This window comes from Delphinus delphis, chromosome 9, assembly GCF_949987515.2.
Source record: "Delphinus delphis chromosome 9, mDelDel1.2, whole genome shotgun sequence".
Taxonomy (NCBI): domain Eukaryota; kingdom Metazoa; phylum Chordata; class Mammalia; order Artiodactyla; family Delphinidae; genus Delphinus; species Delphinus delphis.
The window spans coordinates 33,868,744-33,886,522 of record NC_082691.1 but is presented as its reverse complement, the minus strand read 5'-3'; the positions used below and the strand labels follow the sequence as shown (position 1 = coordinate 33,886,522).

Below are 17,779 nucleotides of genomic sequence, written 5' to 3'. Positions count from 1 at the left end.
CTTTTTTGCTCAAATATCTATTTTCCGTGAAGCCACCCTCCAGGTAAGCAGGGATCTTTGAAGGTCAGGGACTTAGGGTCAGGCAAGTGAGATACCCACTTCAAGAACAAAACTTCCAGAGAGGTGGAGAGAAACAAAAACAACCCAGTAATCAAGAGGAGTAATAATTTAAGGCAGTATTATTATTACTATTTTGGCTGTGCCACGCAGCTTACAGAATCTTAGTTCCCCAATCAGGTATTAAATCTGGGCCCTCTGCAGTGAAAACACAGAGTCCTAGCTACTGGACCCACCGGGGAATTCCCAAACGCAGTATTTTAAAAAATAAAAACTAATGCAGAAAAAAATCAGCACTTGAAGTAAAAGTAGGATCACTAATAGTGCCATGCCAAGTCATGTTAGAGGCTGAGGCAAAAGGTCAGTAATACTCATCCTGTCTTTACTCAAAAATGTTGATACTTTATTCATCATTTTTGGATTAGCTTTTACTTTAAAAATGTTCATCTCAATTATTGAGGTTTGTTGGGTTTTATTTTTGATGCCCTCTTATGCTCCAAAGTGAGTGCCTTACTTGCCTTACAGTAGTCCCAGCTCTTAATCTTCGTTGCTCACTGATGAGTCCCAAACACGCAAGACTCTGCCTGACACATAGTACGATCTAAGTAAGTACTTGTTAAACGAATGAAGGTTAAATAAGGGCTAAGGATAGCCTGTTCTTATAAGAGACAAAACACTGAAGCTGCAAGATATTTCGTTAGAGAAAAAGCATTTGGTGTACGATCTCTGCTATCTCCATTTGAATTTTTTGGACCTTTATATGAAAAGGACACTTTGTGGGAAATTGTATGCTAACTAAGCCCATAGTTGTCGTTTGTTCATTTAATCAGAACTTAATGAATATCTGCTTGGTGCCAGTGACTGAACACACCTGGCAGTTAGGACGATCCTGCCATCGGAAAGCATGCCGTGTGAGCCAATAGTGATATGATGTGGTGGACGTAGTGGTTTTAGCAGGATGCTGTGGCACCTGCAGGGTTGGCAGGGAAGGTGGGGAGTCTCAGATAGGATGATTGTAGGTCTTGGTTTGCTTGGGGGCGGTTCCACTTTCCTCCTGTTACAGATCAGTTAACATCTGCTCATTTTTATTGCTTGTTTTTATTCTCTAAAGCATCCTCAGTTGTATGGTAAGTTACTTGGTCCCCATAGTGTCGAAGGACAGGAGCAATAGCTAGATGTAGGTGAGGGAAGAAGGGAGAAGCAGTGCAAAGGCACAGAGGTGAGGAAATGCAGATTGCATTTTTATTTATTATTATTTTTTTTTGCGGTACGCGGGCCTCTCACTGTTGTGGCCTCTCCCGTTGCGGAGCACAGGCTCCGGACGCGCAGGCTCAGCGGCCATGGCTCACGGGCCTAGCAGCTCCGCGGCATGTGGGATCTTCCTGGACCGGGGCACGAACCCGTGTCCCCTGCATCGGCAGGTGGACTCTCAACCACTGCGCCACCAGGGAAGCCCTATTTTTTATTTTTTTGCCGTACGCGGGCCTCTCGCTGTTGTGGCCTCTCTCGTTGCGGAGCACAGGCTCCGGACGCGCAGGCTCAGCGGCCATGGCTCACGGGCCCAGCCGCTCCGCGGCATGTGGGATCTTTCCGGACCGGAGCACGAACCTGTGTCCCCTGCGTCGGCAGGCAGACTCTCAACCACTGCGCCACCAGGGAAGCCCCAGATTGCATTTTTAAAAATGGACTGCATTAATACGTTTAGATTGGGGAAGAAGAGCTGGAGGGTGGTGAGAAACAAAGCTGGAGAGGCTGATTAGAAAATTAACACCTATGTAACTTTTTCATCCAATGGTTGCCACCAAAGCCGGTTGTCAAACTCATATCCGTGTGTTTACTGGAAGATGGTAGCAGTAAGGCATGTTCTGTGAAGATTTTTATCAGGACAGGCTTCAGTGGAAAGTTTTGAAATCAAATGGTCATTTATGACTTGCATTCCAAGCTAAACACTTCTGTCTTTCTGGGTACTTTGTATATGAAGAAGAAAAACATTTAGTGCAAGGATTGGTGAATTGGTGACTCAATCAAGGAGCGAGGAGGGACTGTGTTATTGAGGTAGTGATTGGAATGAAAAGGATTGAGGTAGTTTTCCAGTGCTATGGTTCTTAACTGGGGTAGAATAAAGAAGGGATGGACCAAGTGTTTGAAAGGAATATGGGGAAGGTCATTTGACTATTTTTTCTCGTTTAATGACCTAATATGCTCTCACTTGTATTCAGTGTTGTATAGTCTTTGAAGTTTGACTCAGATATACAGTGATTAACAGTAATTTATGCTGAGAAGCTGGGACCTCCCAAACTTCTCTCTCCAGCCTTGATCTCTCTCCTGAACTCCAAGCTTAGACTTCCACTGCCCTTACGGACATGGCACTTGCTGTGTAATAGACATCTCAAATCCAGCTTCTCCGAAATTTTACTCCCGATCTGCTGCTGAACATTATTATGTGTCCCTATACATTATTATTTCTAACTCTATTATATAATTAGCAAAAGTATTAAAAATGTCATGTAGTTATTTCCTTAAGTATTATGTTGACCCAAATCTTGAAAGAAACAATAATTGTAAATGCTTATCAAGCCAGAATGAAAGTTATGATTTGGTTTTTGTAGTTAGTGTCTGGGGCCCATTCCTAGACATTTCCGTTTAAGAAGTCTGGCAGAGGACCAGGCTCCTGTACTTTGAAAGTGTTTGTCTCGTAGTAGTCTCTACTGATTTAAGAAGCACTGTAAAAAGAAACACTTTTTAAAGAGTGTTTTAAAAAGAGATAAAAGAAAGGTGAGTAAAGAGATTTAAAAAGAGATAAAAGAAAGGTGAGTAAAGAGAACTCTAGCAAAGGCACCATGGCTCTTTTATCTGTACTTGTATATCCCCTAGTAAACATGTCCAAATTATTTTGGTTTAGAGAAAGTTCACGGATTTTTCTTATAAGTCATAAAACCTAGACCAAAAAATTTACAGCTGAAGACAAAACCCCAGGTTAATTGAATTACTTTGTAATACAGCTTGTTGATAACAAGATTTATTGTCATTAAAGAGCACATCCCAAGTCAGTTTGTTCTAAATGATGTTCATGGAGTTACTCTTGTTGCTCGCCTAATTGCTCCACAAAGCATGGGGCTCAGAATTTCCTAACAATTTTATCTACAGCTTGTGACACAAATATTTAATTTTAAAAGAAGTTGGCCTCGTCACAGAACAGTAAATAGAGTGAAGGTTTGAAACAGTATCCAGTAAATTAGAAACGTTGAAGAACCAGAATTATCCTCAACCCTGACTTTTAGAAAAAGCTGTTGCTATTGGGAATTTAATCTAGAAAGCAGTTTTTCAGTGGATCAGTGCATGTTTAGCCCAGTAAGACTAAACTGTTCAGTCTGGTTTCCAAAGCTCTTTATGAACCTTCCCAGCATTTCTCACAGCTCCGCCTCTTAAGGGGTGCTGGCTCTAGTTTCAGGCAGACCAGACTGGAACTTTCTCAGAACCCTACGCCTGCAGCCCTCAGTGATTTTGCATCAGTGTTCAGTTTTCAGCCTGCCCTGCGTCGTTCATCTTAAAGATTTAAACCAAGTAGCAAGTTTCCTGGCAAGTCTTCCCTAATAACCCTCCTGGCCAGAGATGGGTGTTTCTCCTGTGTTTCCACATGACACAAAAACGTGCCTTTCATGGCAGTTCTGATATCGAGGTACCTAACCCACGGAGCTCATAGAAGACACGCTAGTTCTTTTCTTTTTTAAAATTTATTTTTATTCAAGTATAGTTGATTTACAATGTTGTGTTAATTTCTACTGTACAGCAAAGTGATTCAGTTATATATATATATTTTTTTCATATTCGTTTCCATTATGGTTTATCACAGAATGTTGAATATAGTTCCCTGTGCTATACAGTAGGACCTTGTTGTTTATCCATCCAATATATAATAGTTTGCATCTGCTAACCCCAAACTCCCAGTCCATTCCTCCCCTACACTCCTCCCCTTTGGCAACCACAAGTCTGTTCTCAATGTCTGTGAGTCTATTTCTGTTTCATAGATAAGTTCATTTGTGTTACATTTTGGATTCCACATATAAGTGATACCATATAGTATGTCTTTCTGATTTACTTCTCTTAGTATGATAATCTCTACGTCCATCCATGTTGCAGCAAATGGCATCATTTCATTCTTTTTTTATAGCTGAGTAGTATTCCATGATATATATATACCACATCTTTTCTTTTTTTAACATCTTTATTGGAGTATAATTGCTTTACAATGGTATGTTAGTTTCTGCTTTATAACAAAGTGAATCCGTTGTACATATACATATGTCCCCATATATCTTCCCTCTTGTGTCTCCCTCCCTCCCACCCTCCCTATCCCACCCCTCTAGGTGGTCACAAAGCACCTAGCTGATCTCACTGTGCTATGAGGCTGCTTCCCACTAGCTATCTATTTTATGTTTGGTAGTATATATATGTCCATGCCACTCTCTCACTTTGTCCCAGCTTACCCTTCCCCCTCCCCGTATCCTCAAGTCCATTCTCTAGTAGGTCTGTGTCTTTATTCCCATCTTGCCCCTAGGTTCTTCATGACCATTTAGTTTTTTAGATTCCATATATATGTGTTAGCATACAGTATTTTTTTTTCTCTCTCTGACTTACTTCACTCTGTATGACAGACTCTAGGTCCATCCATCTCATTACAAATAACTCAATTTCATTTCTTTTTATGGCTGAGTAATATTCCATTGTATATATGTGCCACATCTTCTTTATCCATTCATCTGTCAGTGGACACTTAGGTTGCTTCCATGTCCTGGCTATTGTAAATAGAGCTGCAATGAACATTTTGGTACATGAGTCTTTTTGAATTATGGTATTCTCAGGGTATATGCCCAGTAGTGGGATTACTGGGTCATATGGTAGTTCTATTTTTAGTTTTTTAAAAAACCTCCATACAGTCCTCCATAGTGGCTGTATCAATTTACATTCCCACCAACAGTGCAAGAGGGTTCCCTTCTCTCCACACACTCTCCAGCATTTAATGTTTGTAGATTTTTTGATGACGGGTTCTGACTGGTGTGAGATGATATCTCATTGAAGTTTTGATTTGCATTTCTCCAATGATTAATGATGTTGAGCATTCTTTCATGTGTTTGTTGGCAATCTGTATATCTTCTTTGGAGAAATGTCTATTTAGGTCTTCTGCCCGTTTTTGGATTGGGTTGTTTGTTTTTTTGATATTGAGCTGCATGAGCTGTTTGTAAATTTTGGAGATTAATCTTTTGTCAGTTGCTTCATTTGCAAATATTTTCTCCCATTCTCAGGGTTGTCTTTTTGTCTTGTTTATGGTTTCCTTTGCTGTGCAAAAGCTTTGAAGTTTCATTAGGTCCCATTTGTTTATTTTTATTTCCATTTCTCTAGGAGGTGGGTCAAAAAGGATCTTGTGGTGATTTATGTCATAGTGTTCTGCCTATGTTTTCCTCTAAGAGTTTGATAGTTTCTGGCCTTACATTTAGGTCTTTAATCCATTTTGAATTTATTTTTCTATATGGTGTTAGGGAGTGTTCTAATCTCATACTTTTACATGTACCTGTCCAGTTTTCCCAGCACCACTTATTGAAGAGGCTGTCTTTTCTCCACTGTATATTCTTGCCTCCTTTACCGAAGATAAGGTGACCATATGTGTGTGGGTTTATCACTGGGCTTTCTATCCTGTTCCATTGATCTGTGTTTCTGTTTTTTGTGCCAGTACCATACTGTCTTGATTACTGTAGCTTTGTAGTGTAGTCTGAAGTCAGGGAGCCTGATTCCTCCAGCTCCATTTTTCGTTCTCAAGATTGCTTTGGCTATTCGTGGTCTTGTGTTTCCAAACAAATTGTGAATTTTTTTGTTCTACTTCTGTGAAAAATGCCAGTGGTAGTTTGACAGGGATTGCATTGAATCTGTAGATTGCTTTGGGTAGTAGAGTCATTTTCACAATGTTGATTCTTCCAATCCAAGAACATGGTATATCTCTCCATCTATTTGTATCATCTTTAATTTCTTTCATCAGTGTCTTATAATTTTCTGCATACGGGCCTTTTGTCTCTTTAGGTGGGTTTATTCCTAGTTATTGTATTACTTTTGTTGCAGTGGTAAATGGGAGTGTTTTCTTAATTTCACTTTCAGATTTTTCATCATTAGTGTATAGGAATGCAAGAGATTTCTGTGCGTTAAATTTGTATATTGCTACTGTACCAAATTCACTGATTAGCTCTAGTAGTTTTCTGGTAGCATCTTTAGGATTCTCTGTGTATAGTATCATGTCATCTGCAAACAGTGACAGCTTTACTTTTTCTTTTCTGATTTGGATTCCTTTTATATCTTTTTCTTCTCTGATTGCTGTGGCTTAAAACTTCCAAAACTATGTTGAATAAGAGTGGTGAGAGTGGGCAACCTTGTCTTGTTCCTGATCTGAGTGGAAATGGTTTCACTTTTTCACCATTGAGGACGATGTTGGCTGTGGGTTTTTCATATATGGCCTTTATTATATTGAGGAAAGTTCCCTCTATGCCTACTTTCTGGAGGGTTTTTATCCTAAATGGGTGTGGAATTTTGTCGAAAGTTTTCTCTGCATCTATTGAGATGATCATATGGTTTTTCTCCTTCAATTTGTTGATATGGTTTATCACATTGATTGATTTGCATATATTGAAGAATCCTTGCATTCCTGGGATAAACCCCACTTGATCATGGTGTATGATCCTTTTAATGTGCTGTTGGATTCTGTTTACTCGTATTTTGTTGAGGATTTTTGCATCTATGTTCATCAATGTTATTGGCCTGTGGTTTTCTTTTTTTGTGACATCTTTGTCTGGTCTTTGTATCAGGGTGATGTTGGCCTCGCAGAATGAGTTTGGGAGTGTTCCTCCCTCTGCTATATTTTGGAAGAGTTTGCGAAAGATAGTTGTTAGCTCTTCTCTAAATGTTTGATAGAATTCGCCTGTGAAGCCATCTGGTCCTTGGCTTTTGTTTGTTGGAAGATTTTCAATCGCAGTTTCAATTTCAGTGCTTGTGATTGGTCTGTTCATATTTTCTATTTCTTCCTGGTTCAGTCTCAGAAGGTTGTGCATTTCTAAGAATTTGTCCATTTCTTTCAGGTTGTCATAGAGTTGCTTGTAGTAACCTCTCATGATCCTTTGTATTTCTGCAGTGTCAGTTGTTACTTCTCCTTTTTCATTTCTAATTCTATTGATTTGAGTCTTCTCCCTTTTTTTCTTGATGAGTCTGGCTAATGGTTTATCAATTTTGTTTATCTCCTCAAAGAACCAGCTTTTAGTATTGATCTTTGCTATCGTTTCCTTCATTTCTTTTTCATTTATTTCTGACCTGATCTTTATGATTTCTTTCCTTCTGCTAACTTTGAGGGTTTTTTGTTCTTCTTTCTCTAATTGCTTTAGGTGTAAGGTTAGGTTGTTTATTTGAGATGCTTCTTGTTTCTTAAGGTAGGATTGTATTGCTATAAGCTTCCCTCTTAGAACTGCTTTTGCTGCATCACATAGGTTTTGGGTCGCCGTGTTTTCATTGTCATTTGTTTCTAAGTATTTTTTGTTTTCCTCTTTGATTTCTTCAGTGATCTCTTGGTTATTAAGTAGTGTGTTATTTAGCCTCCACGTGTCTGTATTTTTTTCAGATTTTTTCCTGTAATTGATATCTATTCTCATAGCATTGTGGTCCAAAAAGATACTTGATATGATTTCGATTTTAAACTTTAAAGTCCCCTACTATGATTGTGTACCTGTCGATTTCCCCTTTTATAGCTGTTAGTATTTGCCTTATGTATTGAGGTGCTCCTATGTTGGGTGCATAAATATTTAGAGTTGTTATATCTTCTTCTTGGATTGATCCCTTGATCATTATGTAGTCTCCTTCTTTGTCTCTTGTAATAGTCTTTGTTTTAAGTCTATTTTGTTATAAGGCAGAAACTAACACATCATTGTAAAGCAATTATACTCTACATGATGTTAAAAAAATTAAAATTAAAAAAAATTAAAAAATAAAGTCTATTTTGTCTGATATGAGAATTGCCACTCCAGCTTTCTTTTGATTTCCATCTGCATGGACTATTTTTTCCATCCCCTCACTTTCAGTCTGTATGTGTCCCAAGGTCTGAAGTGGGTCTCTTGTAGACAGCATATATACAGGTCTTGTTTTTGTATCCATTTTTTTGTATCCATTCAGCCAATCTATGTCTTTTGATGGGAGCATTTAAGCCATTTACATTTAAGGTAATTTTCGATATGTATGTTCCTATTCCCATTTTCTTAATTCTTTTGGGTTTGTTACTGGTGGTCTTTTCCTTCTCTTGTGTTTCCTGCCTAGAGAAGTTCCTTTAGCAATTGTTGTAGAGCTGGTTTGCTGGTGCTGAATTCTCTTAGCTTTTACTTGTCTGTAAAGGTTTTAATTTCTCCATCAAATCTGAATGAGATCCTTGCTGGATAGAGTAATCCTGGATGTAGGTTTTTCCCTTTCCTCACTTTAAATATGTCCTGCCACTCCCTTCTGGCTTGCAGAGCTTCTGCTGAAAGATGAGCTGTTAACGTTATGGGGATTCCCTTGTATGTTATTTCTTGTGTTTCCCTTGCTGCTTTTAATATTTTTTCAGTGTATTTAATTTTTGATAGTTTGATTAATATGTGTCTTGGCGTGTTTCTCCTTGGATTTATCCTGTATCAGACTCTCTGTACTTCCTGGACTTGATTGACTATTTCCTTTCCCATATTAGGGAAGTTTTCAACTATATTCTCGTCAAATACTTTCTCAGTCCCTTTCTTTTTCTCTTCTTCTTCTGGAACCTCTATAATTCAAATGTTGGTGCATTTAATGTTGTCCTAGAGGTCTCTGAGACTGTCCTCAGTTCTTTTCATTCTTTTTTCTTTATTCTGCTTTGCAGTAGTTATTTCCACTATTTTATCTTCCAGGTCACTTATCCGTTCTTCTGCCTCAGTTATTCTGCTATTGATCACTTCTAGAGATTTTTAAATTTCATTTATTGTGTTGTTCATCATTGTTTGTTTGCTCTTTAGTTCTTCTAGGTCCTTGTTAAATGTTTCTTGTATTTTCTCCATTCTATTTCCAAGATTTTGGATCATCTTTACTATCATTACTCTGAATTCTTTTTCAGGTAGACTGCCTATTTCCTCTTCATTTGTTTTGTCTGGTGGGTTTTTGCCTTGCTCCTTCATCTGTGTGTTTCTCTGTCTTCTCATTTCGCTTAACTTACTGTGTTTGGGGTCTCCTTTCGCAGACTGCAGTTTCGTAATTCCCGTTGTTTTTGGTGTCTGTCCCCAGTGGCTAAATTTGGTTCAATGGGTTGTATAGGGTTCCTGGTGGAGGGGACTAGTGCCTGTGTTCTGGTGGATGAGGCTGGATCTTTTCTTTCTGGTGGGCAGGTCCACGACTGATGGTGTGTTTTGGGGTGTCTGTGGACTTATGATTTTAGGCAGCCTCTCTGCTAATGGGTGGGGTTGTGTTCCTGTCTTGCTAGTTGTTTGGCATAGGATGTCCAGCACTGTAGCTTGCTGGTCGTTGAGTGGAGCTGGGTCTTGGCCTCTAGATGGAGATCTCTGGGAGATTTTCACCATTTGATATTACATGGGGCTGGAAGGTCTCTTGTGGACCAGTGTCCTGAAGTTGGCTCTCCCACCTCAGAGGCACAGCCCTGGTACCTGGCTGGAGCACCAACAGCCTGTCATCCACACGGCTCAGAATAAAAGCGAGAAAAAAAAGAAAGAAGATAAAATAAAGTTAGTAAAATAAAAAATAATTATTAAGAAAAATAATTTTTTAAGTAATAAAAAAAGGACAGAGAGAACCCTAGGAGAAATGGTAAAAGCAAAGCTATACAGACAAAATGACACACGGAAGCATACGCATACACACTCAGAAAAAGAGAAAAAGGGAATAAAATATGTATTATTGCTCCCAAAGTCCACCTCCTCAATTTGGGATGATTCGTTGTCTACTCAGGTATTCCACAGATGCAGGGTACATCACGTTGATTGTGGAAATTTAATCCGCTGCTCCTGAGGCTGATGGGAGAGATTTCCCTTTCTTTGCTTTGTTCGCACAGCTCCCGGGGTTCAGCTTTGGATTTGGACCCGCCTCTGCGTGTAGGTCGCCGGAGGGCATCTGTTCTTCGCTCAGACAGGACAGGGTTAAAGGATCAGCTGATTCGGGGGCTCTGGCTCACTCAGGCCGGGGGGAGGGAGGGGCACGGAGTGCGGGGCGAGCCTGTGGCAGCAGAGGCTGGCATTACGTTGCACCAGCCTGAGGCGCGCCGTGCGTTCTCCCAGGGAAGTTGTCCCTGGATCCCGGGACCCTGGCAGTGGCGGGCTACACAGGCTCCCTGGAGGGGAGGTGTGGAGAGTTACCTGTGCTCACACACTGGCTTCTTGGTGGCTGCAGCAGCAGCCTTAGCGTCTCATGTCCGTCTCTGGGGTCCACACTTATAGCCGTGGCTCACGCCCGTCTCTGGAGCGCCTTTAAGCGGCGCTCTGAATCTGCTCCCCTCGCACACCAGGAAACAAAGAGGCAAGAACAAGTCTCCTGCCTCTTCGTCAGCTCCACACATTTTCCCGGACTCCCTCCCGGCTAGCTGTGGCGCACTAACCCCCTACAGGCTGTGTTCACGCCCCCAACCCCAGTCCTCTCTCTGGGATCTGACCAAAGCCCGAGCCTCAGCTCCCAGCCCCCGGCCGCCCCGGCGGGTGAGCAGACAAGCCTCTCAGGCTGGTGAGTGCTGGTCGGCACCGATCCTCTGTGCGGGAATCTCTCCGCTTTGCCCTCCGCACCCCTGTTGCTGTGCTCTCCTCTGTGGCCCTGAAGCTTCCCCGCTCCGCCACCTGCAGTCTCCGCCCGCGAAGGGGCTTCCTAGTGTGTGGAAACCATTCCTCCTTCACAGCTCCCTCCCACTGGTGCAGGTCCCGTCCCTATTTTTTGTCTCTGTTTTTTCTTTTTTCTTTTGCCCTACCCAGTTACGTGGGCAGTTTCTTGCCTTTTGGGAGGTCTGAGGTCTTCTGCCAGTGTTCAGTAGGTGTTCTGTAGGACTTGTTCCACGTGTTGATGTATTTCTGATGTATTTGTGGGGAGGAAGGTGATTTCCGTGTCTTACTCTTCGACCATCTTGAAGCTCCTCCCCTACCACATCTTCTTTATCCATTCATCTGTTGATGGACATTTAGACTGTTTCCATGGAAGACACACTGTTCCTTACTAATCTCCTAGCTCAACAAGTAGTGGGTACAAAGCAGGAAATTGTAATAATAATACAATTTGGAAAGATTTGTTTTATCCCCATTGGAAAATAAAATAAAATTTCAGTTTGTTTTTAGTTAACTAGAAGATTGTGTTCTCAAAATCAGCTTTAAAAAGGTGGAATACCTATTTTCTAAGCATTTTAGCTAATGGAAATTTTATAGGTAATGCTGATGGTCTGGACAGATTGTGTCAGGAAAATGTTTAATTAGTACATATTGAAAATGAGTGAGGAAGCAAGAAGAGACCAACTTCGTTAACTCAACAAACTCTTACTAATTACGTAAGATATGCTGGGCTTTGGGAACACAAAATAATTTTGGAGTGTTTTCACACATATAATTTCATCGGTATTTCCAACCTAATGGTGGAAGGAGTTCAAAAAAGGTTCATATGATTGAATGAACATCTTTCTATCAAAATTTAATCCACTGGGATGTCACCCAGGGCTGGAGAAGATTAATTTACTCTTGCCTCCATGTGATTCAAGAAGATTTTTTTTACATTACTATACCTGCCAGTGTGCGCAGTTTGCATTAAGAAAGCAGTTTACTTACTTGACGTGATTTTGCTTATTTCATGCAGAGTTTAAGGTATTGGGAGCCTCCATAAATGTTTGATAAATGGGTAAATGAATGAACAAGTAGTATAGTATTTCCACTTCGAAAGAATTTATCTAATTAAATCTAAATGGGTCACTGACTTTGTCATCTCTTTGTAGATTAGATATCACAGGAGGATATTTATGAAATTGAAATTGGGTGGTTTTGTTGCTGATCTTGTGTGACAAGAAAATCTTTGAAGGAGCACATTGTGTATAAATTAATTTCACTGCTTTTTAAAATGTTTCTCTTTCTCTAGATTTTAGTGCCAATTATTTCTAATAAGAACAACCATAAATCCTGGTCCTGTTTTATTTCACAAGACATGGAACGTCACATAGAAGTCATGAAAAATAAAATGCATATTTTTAGGGGCAAAATGTTGAGAAGAACTCTTCTACCAATTCCCACTATTGCAGGAAATGTTGACCTGGATGAGAAATATTCAGAGACCAAGTACGTAATGATATGGTTTACACAGGATATCAACATGGAGAGCCAACACACCCATTTAATATCATACCCCCAGCAAACTGTTAGCAAAATATCAGAATTATTATAACTACAGCATACTTTAAAAAATAATGTACAGAAACACCATATATATTATTTCCTTTCAAAGTATTCTTTCTAAAAGCAGACTGTACAAAAAGCAAGCAGTACCAATTGCCATAATGTCAACAGTACTCTTCTAGTAAAACGTTTTTGAGGGCATTATGATTCTTTAACAATTTTTTAAATGTTAGAGACATGCCCATGACAGAATAACAATGTCACAACTCAAATTGAGGCTATAAAAATAATAGATCTGATTTTGAAGTATTTATATTTAGAAAACTAGCTTTTATGGATTCATAAAATACCTATTAAAATTCAAGTCCTATCCTTATTTGGATGAAATGATTCATTTTTGTATTTTTAATCATTTCAATGTTTGTAGACTAGAGCCAAATGAAAGGACAGTACTCCATGCAATTGAATCAGTAGTTATTAAATGGTCGCATCAAATCCAAGAAATTGTAGAGAAAGATTTAGTGCGGCCTTTGCTGAATGGTCTTCACTCAAATCCTCAAACTGAACTGGATTTCTGGATGATGAGGAGAGAGAACCTAGCATGCATTTATGATCAAGTAAGTTGAGAGCCCTAGAAATTGCTTGTCAGTTGAATTAGCAAAGTCAGTTGTAGAGTTTGGTCTCCAAAGCCATGATTTCCAGTAATGTTAAAGGTTTAATACACTGTCTTTGAACAACTTAATTGTCTGTTTTCTTATTCCAAAGTTCTGTATGGTATGCATTCTTAAAATTAATGGGGATTAAAAGTAATTTTGCCTTTTTGAGACTATTTTGACAGTAATTGGAAACACTTTGTGGCAAAGAAAGAGTAGTTCCCAAGGGAAATGTTGAAGATTGTAAGATTTAATTAATCTGGTTGATGTAATTAATTTGGGAAAGGAGTAGATTTTGCTTAGTGGAGAGATGCAACTTTGGGAGAACTAACTGGTTCCTCTGCTGGTGTTTGCCATTAGAAGTTATTCAGTTTAATGTTCTAAAAACTAAGACATTCATTCACATGTTCACCTATCTGTTAGAGATTTTCTGAAACAGATTTTATATGGAAAAGTTAATATTTTACATGTATAATAAAATGTATATTAACAGGCTTTTTGAAAATACAAATTAAGAGCTATACATGTAAAATAACATACAGTCTTAAGGAAAAAAATTATTTTTAACTTGAAACCAGGTATGTCTTTGAGTATTAAATACTGTGTGTACTGTGCATGAATGGAATACAATTTAAATATTTTATTGCAGAATGCATTTATTTAGTCATTAATCTAGCTTATATATATATATATTTTTTTTTTTTTTTTCTATTTAGCTTCAGGCTCCCATTGTCCTCAAGATGGTTAAGGTCCTGAAAAATAAGCAAAGCAGCTATTTTCCAACTTTGAAGGGTATCCTCATGGCTGTGGAAAATGGTAAGACTCATGTTCCTCGGCCTGGCATCAGTGGTCCCTCCTGATCTGACTCCTGCCTGTCTGCTCAGCCTCCTCTACCCTTCTACCCTTAGCGTGCTCATGAAATGACTGCACTTGACTCTTCTAATGATAAGTCCATCTTAATTATCTGCAGTTTATTCTCCGGCTATATTAAACCATTTTTCAGGTATATAGTAAGTACCTACCAAAGAGGCTCTAGATTGAACTTTCAGTGAGAGTGTATGTGTGTGGAGGGGAAAGGCCTTTGGTGTTTAGCAGCGGGTCATTGAATGCCCAGCATGGAGGTTTTCTAATCAACAGTTGGGCTGCAGTTAGTCCAGTGACTCCCCAGTAGAATCTCTGAATTTGCTTAACATCCATCATTTATTTAACTCATAAGAACGCAAAGTCATCATTGAAGTTTTGGTGAAGATTAAACACAGAGAGGAGGGTTTGTTTGTTGAATTTTGAACAGGTAATACATGTACATTGTTAAAACCCAGAAATTATAAACAGGTATTTTTAATTTAAAAAGGAAATTGTGTAAGTGAAAAGTCTCCTTATCTTCTCAGTACCCAGTTTCAACCTCACCCAGGCGTAACACCCCTCCGTAATTTTTTTATTTCTGTTTCTGTTCCTTTAGACATGTGTAAGCAAATACAGATATGATCCGTGATACTGAAGTTTTAAACGATAAAATTGTAAGATAACATGGCCCAATAGCTTGTTTTTGTTTCTAACATGAGAAAATTATTTTTAAATTTTTTCCTATGTAACATGTGGAAGGTTAGGAAATACTTAAAATCTACTTTGAAAATGTTTTGCTATCTCTTTAGGCTTTTCTCCATGAACTCTGTTTGAAAAGAGGCCTTAAGACACGAGGGCATTAGATCTGTATTTCTATCCCAGATCCATTCAGTACATCTTAAATTTGCTGCGTCCCTGGTTTCTGTTGGCCAACTTGGCATACTAACACCTTCCTTGTATAATTGTTGCAAGAATTAGAGCACTGTTTCTCAACCTTGTCACCACTGACGTTTTGGGCAGGATAATTCTTTGTTGTGGGGAACCACCCTGTTCATTGTGGGGTATTTAGCAGCATCCTTGGCCTCTATCCACTCCCCCATGCCTGTTGTAAGGACAAAAAGTGTCTCGAGACATTGCCAAATGACCCTTGGGGGAAATCCTCCCCTGACTGAGGACCAATGAATTGAAGACCTAATATACAGTGCCCAGAGTACTAGGCACATAGTAAGTGTACCCTCAATAAACAGAAGCTGCTTGCATTTTTTTCTGCTAGTAAGATTCACATTTTCTGTGAATAAAACTTCTCCAGGAATGAATCCCAGGCGTCCTCAAAGCCTTTTGAGCATATGGACTGGAGATTCAGGAGAAAACACTTTCAGTAGAACAAGTGGCCCAAAGCCATTCTCAGTTAGAGGTAGAAGGCTCTCCCAAAGACCTGCTCGAGGCTTTGTAAAATCACTAGAAGTGCTTATCACATTTTAAGGGCACTTTACCTTTACATGCAATTATTGGATTTTGAAATTAACACTGATGAAAACACACTAATTTCAAAACATGAGTGCATCTGAGGAAAAAATAGTTCCTGGACCCTCTCTTTCTTCCCAGGTCTTTATTGTTAGGTGGAGAGATTAATTGGTTACATGTCAAGAAGAGCAACATGGGTGGGTGCATACCTGACTCTGACAGCCAAAAAAAAAAAAAAAAAAAAAAAGAGTCTGGCAGTTTGCTTTGTTTTTTTGATTTCTGACAGGAGTCTTTTGGGATAACACCAGAAATTAAGGAATTTACTTTCCTTCATTCCCTACCTTCATAAATAAAGACCATTTTCAGTTAATCAAAGGTATTTGTAGCCTCAGGAGTACAATGAAGTCTGATGGAGATCCATTTAGGGTACATTAAAAGGACCAGTTTTAATCAAGAGAAAATTTGGATTAGATTAACCAGTAATTAATCATAACTATTTCAATGTTGTCTTCATATATACCTTTTTAAAAAAGTATTCCTTATTCCTACCATGCATAACAATTTTTTAAATTGAGGTAAAATTCACCTAACATTAAAAAAAAGTTTTTAAAGTGTACAGATTGGTGGCATTTAGTGTATTCACAATATCCTGTAACTATTGCTTTTATCTAGTTCAAAATATTTTCATCACCCATGCTTGACAATTTCAGTAGTTACACTGTGGATAATAATGGAAAATTTTTCGTGGTATGAGTTACTCTTATAGGACATTAGAATGAGATAATAAATGATTCAGTTGTGCTGGTACCAAGTGCGTGGGAGGAGTTAACTTTCTGGTGAGTCTTCAGTCGCGATTTACTTGTGAGTAACTACGCCTGGGCTCTCTTTGAAGGGTTGTTACAGCTGGACAGTGTCGAAAGCCTTCCTAACCTGTCCTGTGTCAATGGTAGGGTAAGTGATATAAAAAGAAAGAGGCAGCATTTAAGTACAGCCATGTTGTTTTGCATTGTTCTCTTGACCTTGTGAAGTGACTTCAGATAAAAGAGGCTGCCTCACATTAACGGTGGTTTCCTTTCAGCTCTTCTCGAAGCCCAAGACGTGGAACTTTACCTGAGACCCCTGAGGAGACACCTTCAATGTGTTCAGGAGACGGAATTCCCACAGACCGGTGTATTAATTGCCCCGTTATTTCATACCATCTGTCTGATCTGGAGTCATTCCACGTTTTATAATACCCCTGTTCGGATTATAGTTCTACTGCAAGAGTTTTGTAATCTCTTCATTGACCAGGTATGTAGCATGAAAAACATAGGAACAATGAGAATTATTGCCGTTTGGTAGGTTTTATGAGATCAAGGAGGAATGAATAAATCCAGTCTACAGAACACCTTTTTCCCTTTTCTTTTTTCATAAGACATTTATGGTAACAAAGGCCAGATGACTTTGTATCCTAAAAGGCAAAGGAGCTCTGGAAATAAGTCAGATACAGTCAAGGGACAGGTTGTTACTGGATTCTGTTTGTTTAACATCCTACCTTTCTTCAAAAGAGATTTAAGACAGCTTCTAATAAAAGGCACACACACGTAGTACTTTCTTTGTAGCTTTCCCTTTGGTTTCCACAGGAACACTGGCTGGGGGAAGACTTTTGGAAAGGGAAGTAAGTTAAGAGAATCTGGCAGAAAAAAAATGATCCTCCAAAAATAGTAGTAGAATTATATTAAAAGAATTCTGATTCATGGTTGATCTTTAAAAATCTTGTTTATAATTGTTTCTCTACGCTTCACTTAACTTGCAAAATGTTTAAAAAAAATTGGACTGCTTCCTCATCCTGTGGGAACTTTAATTACTCTTGTGTCCATAATATCAGAGAATATTTCATAATTTGAGAGCTAAAAGATACTTGCAGGGCATATCATCCAGTGATTCTTTGTTGAGGGTGTGTGTGTCTTAGTCTGCTTGAGTTGCCATAACAAAATACCACAGGCTGTGTGGCTTTATTTTCAGGAATTGCTTTCTCACATTTTTGGAGCCTGGGAGACCAGATCCAGGTGCCAGCATGGTCGTGTTCTGACTAGAGAATTCTTTCTGGCTTGCAGATAGCTGCCTTTTCTCTGTGCCCTCACACTGAGAGAAAGATCTCCCTCTTCCTCTTTTTAAAAAACCACAGTCCTGTCAGATCAGGGTCCCGCCCTCATGACCTCATTAACCTTAATTACCTCCTAAAGATTCTATCTCCAGGTAGTCACATTGGTGGTTAGGGCTTCAACACAGGCACTTTTTTGGAGCGGGTGTCACACTTTAGTCCATAGCAGGGTCTATATCAGGGCGTGTGTCTGAACACCTAAGGAGTTTTTGTAAAACAGATGCCAGAGA

At 39.2% G+C, this 17,779-nt stretch overlaps 1 protein-coding gene across 1 annotated transcript in view; it reads left to right on the top strand.

Moving 5' to 3' along the window:
* DNAH11 (dynein axonemal heavy chain 11) overlaps nucleotides 1-17,779 on the top strand; it is a 313,588-nt gene that overhangs the window by 4,599 nt on the left and 291,210 nt on the right. Inside the window, 4 exon segments of the mRNA XM_060020402.1 lie at nucleotides 12,193-12,389; nucleotides 12,874-13,063; nucleotides 13,816-13,915; nucleotides 16,485-16,696. Coding sequence (XP_059876385.1) covers nucleotides 12,193-12,389; nucleotides 12,874-13,063; nucleotides 13,816-13,915; nucleotides 16,485-16,696 — 699 coding nt within the window.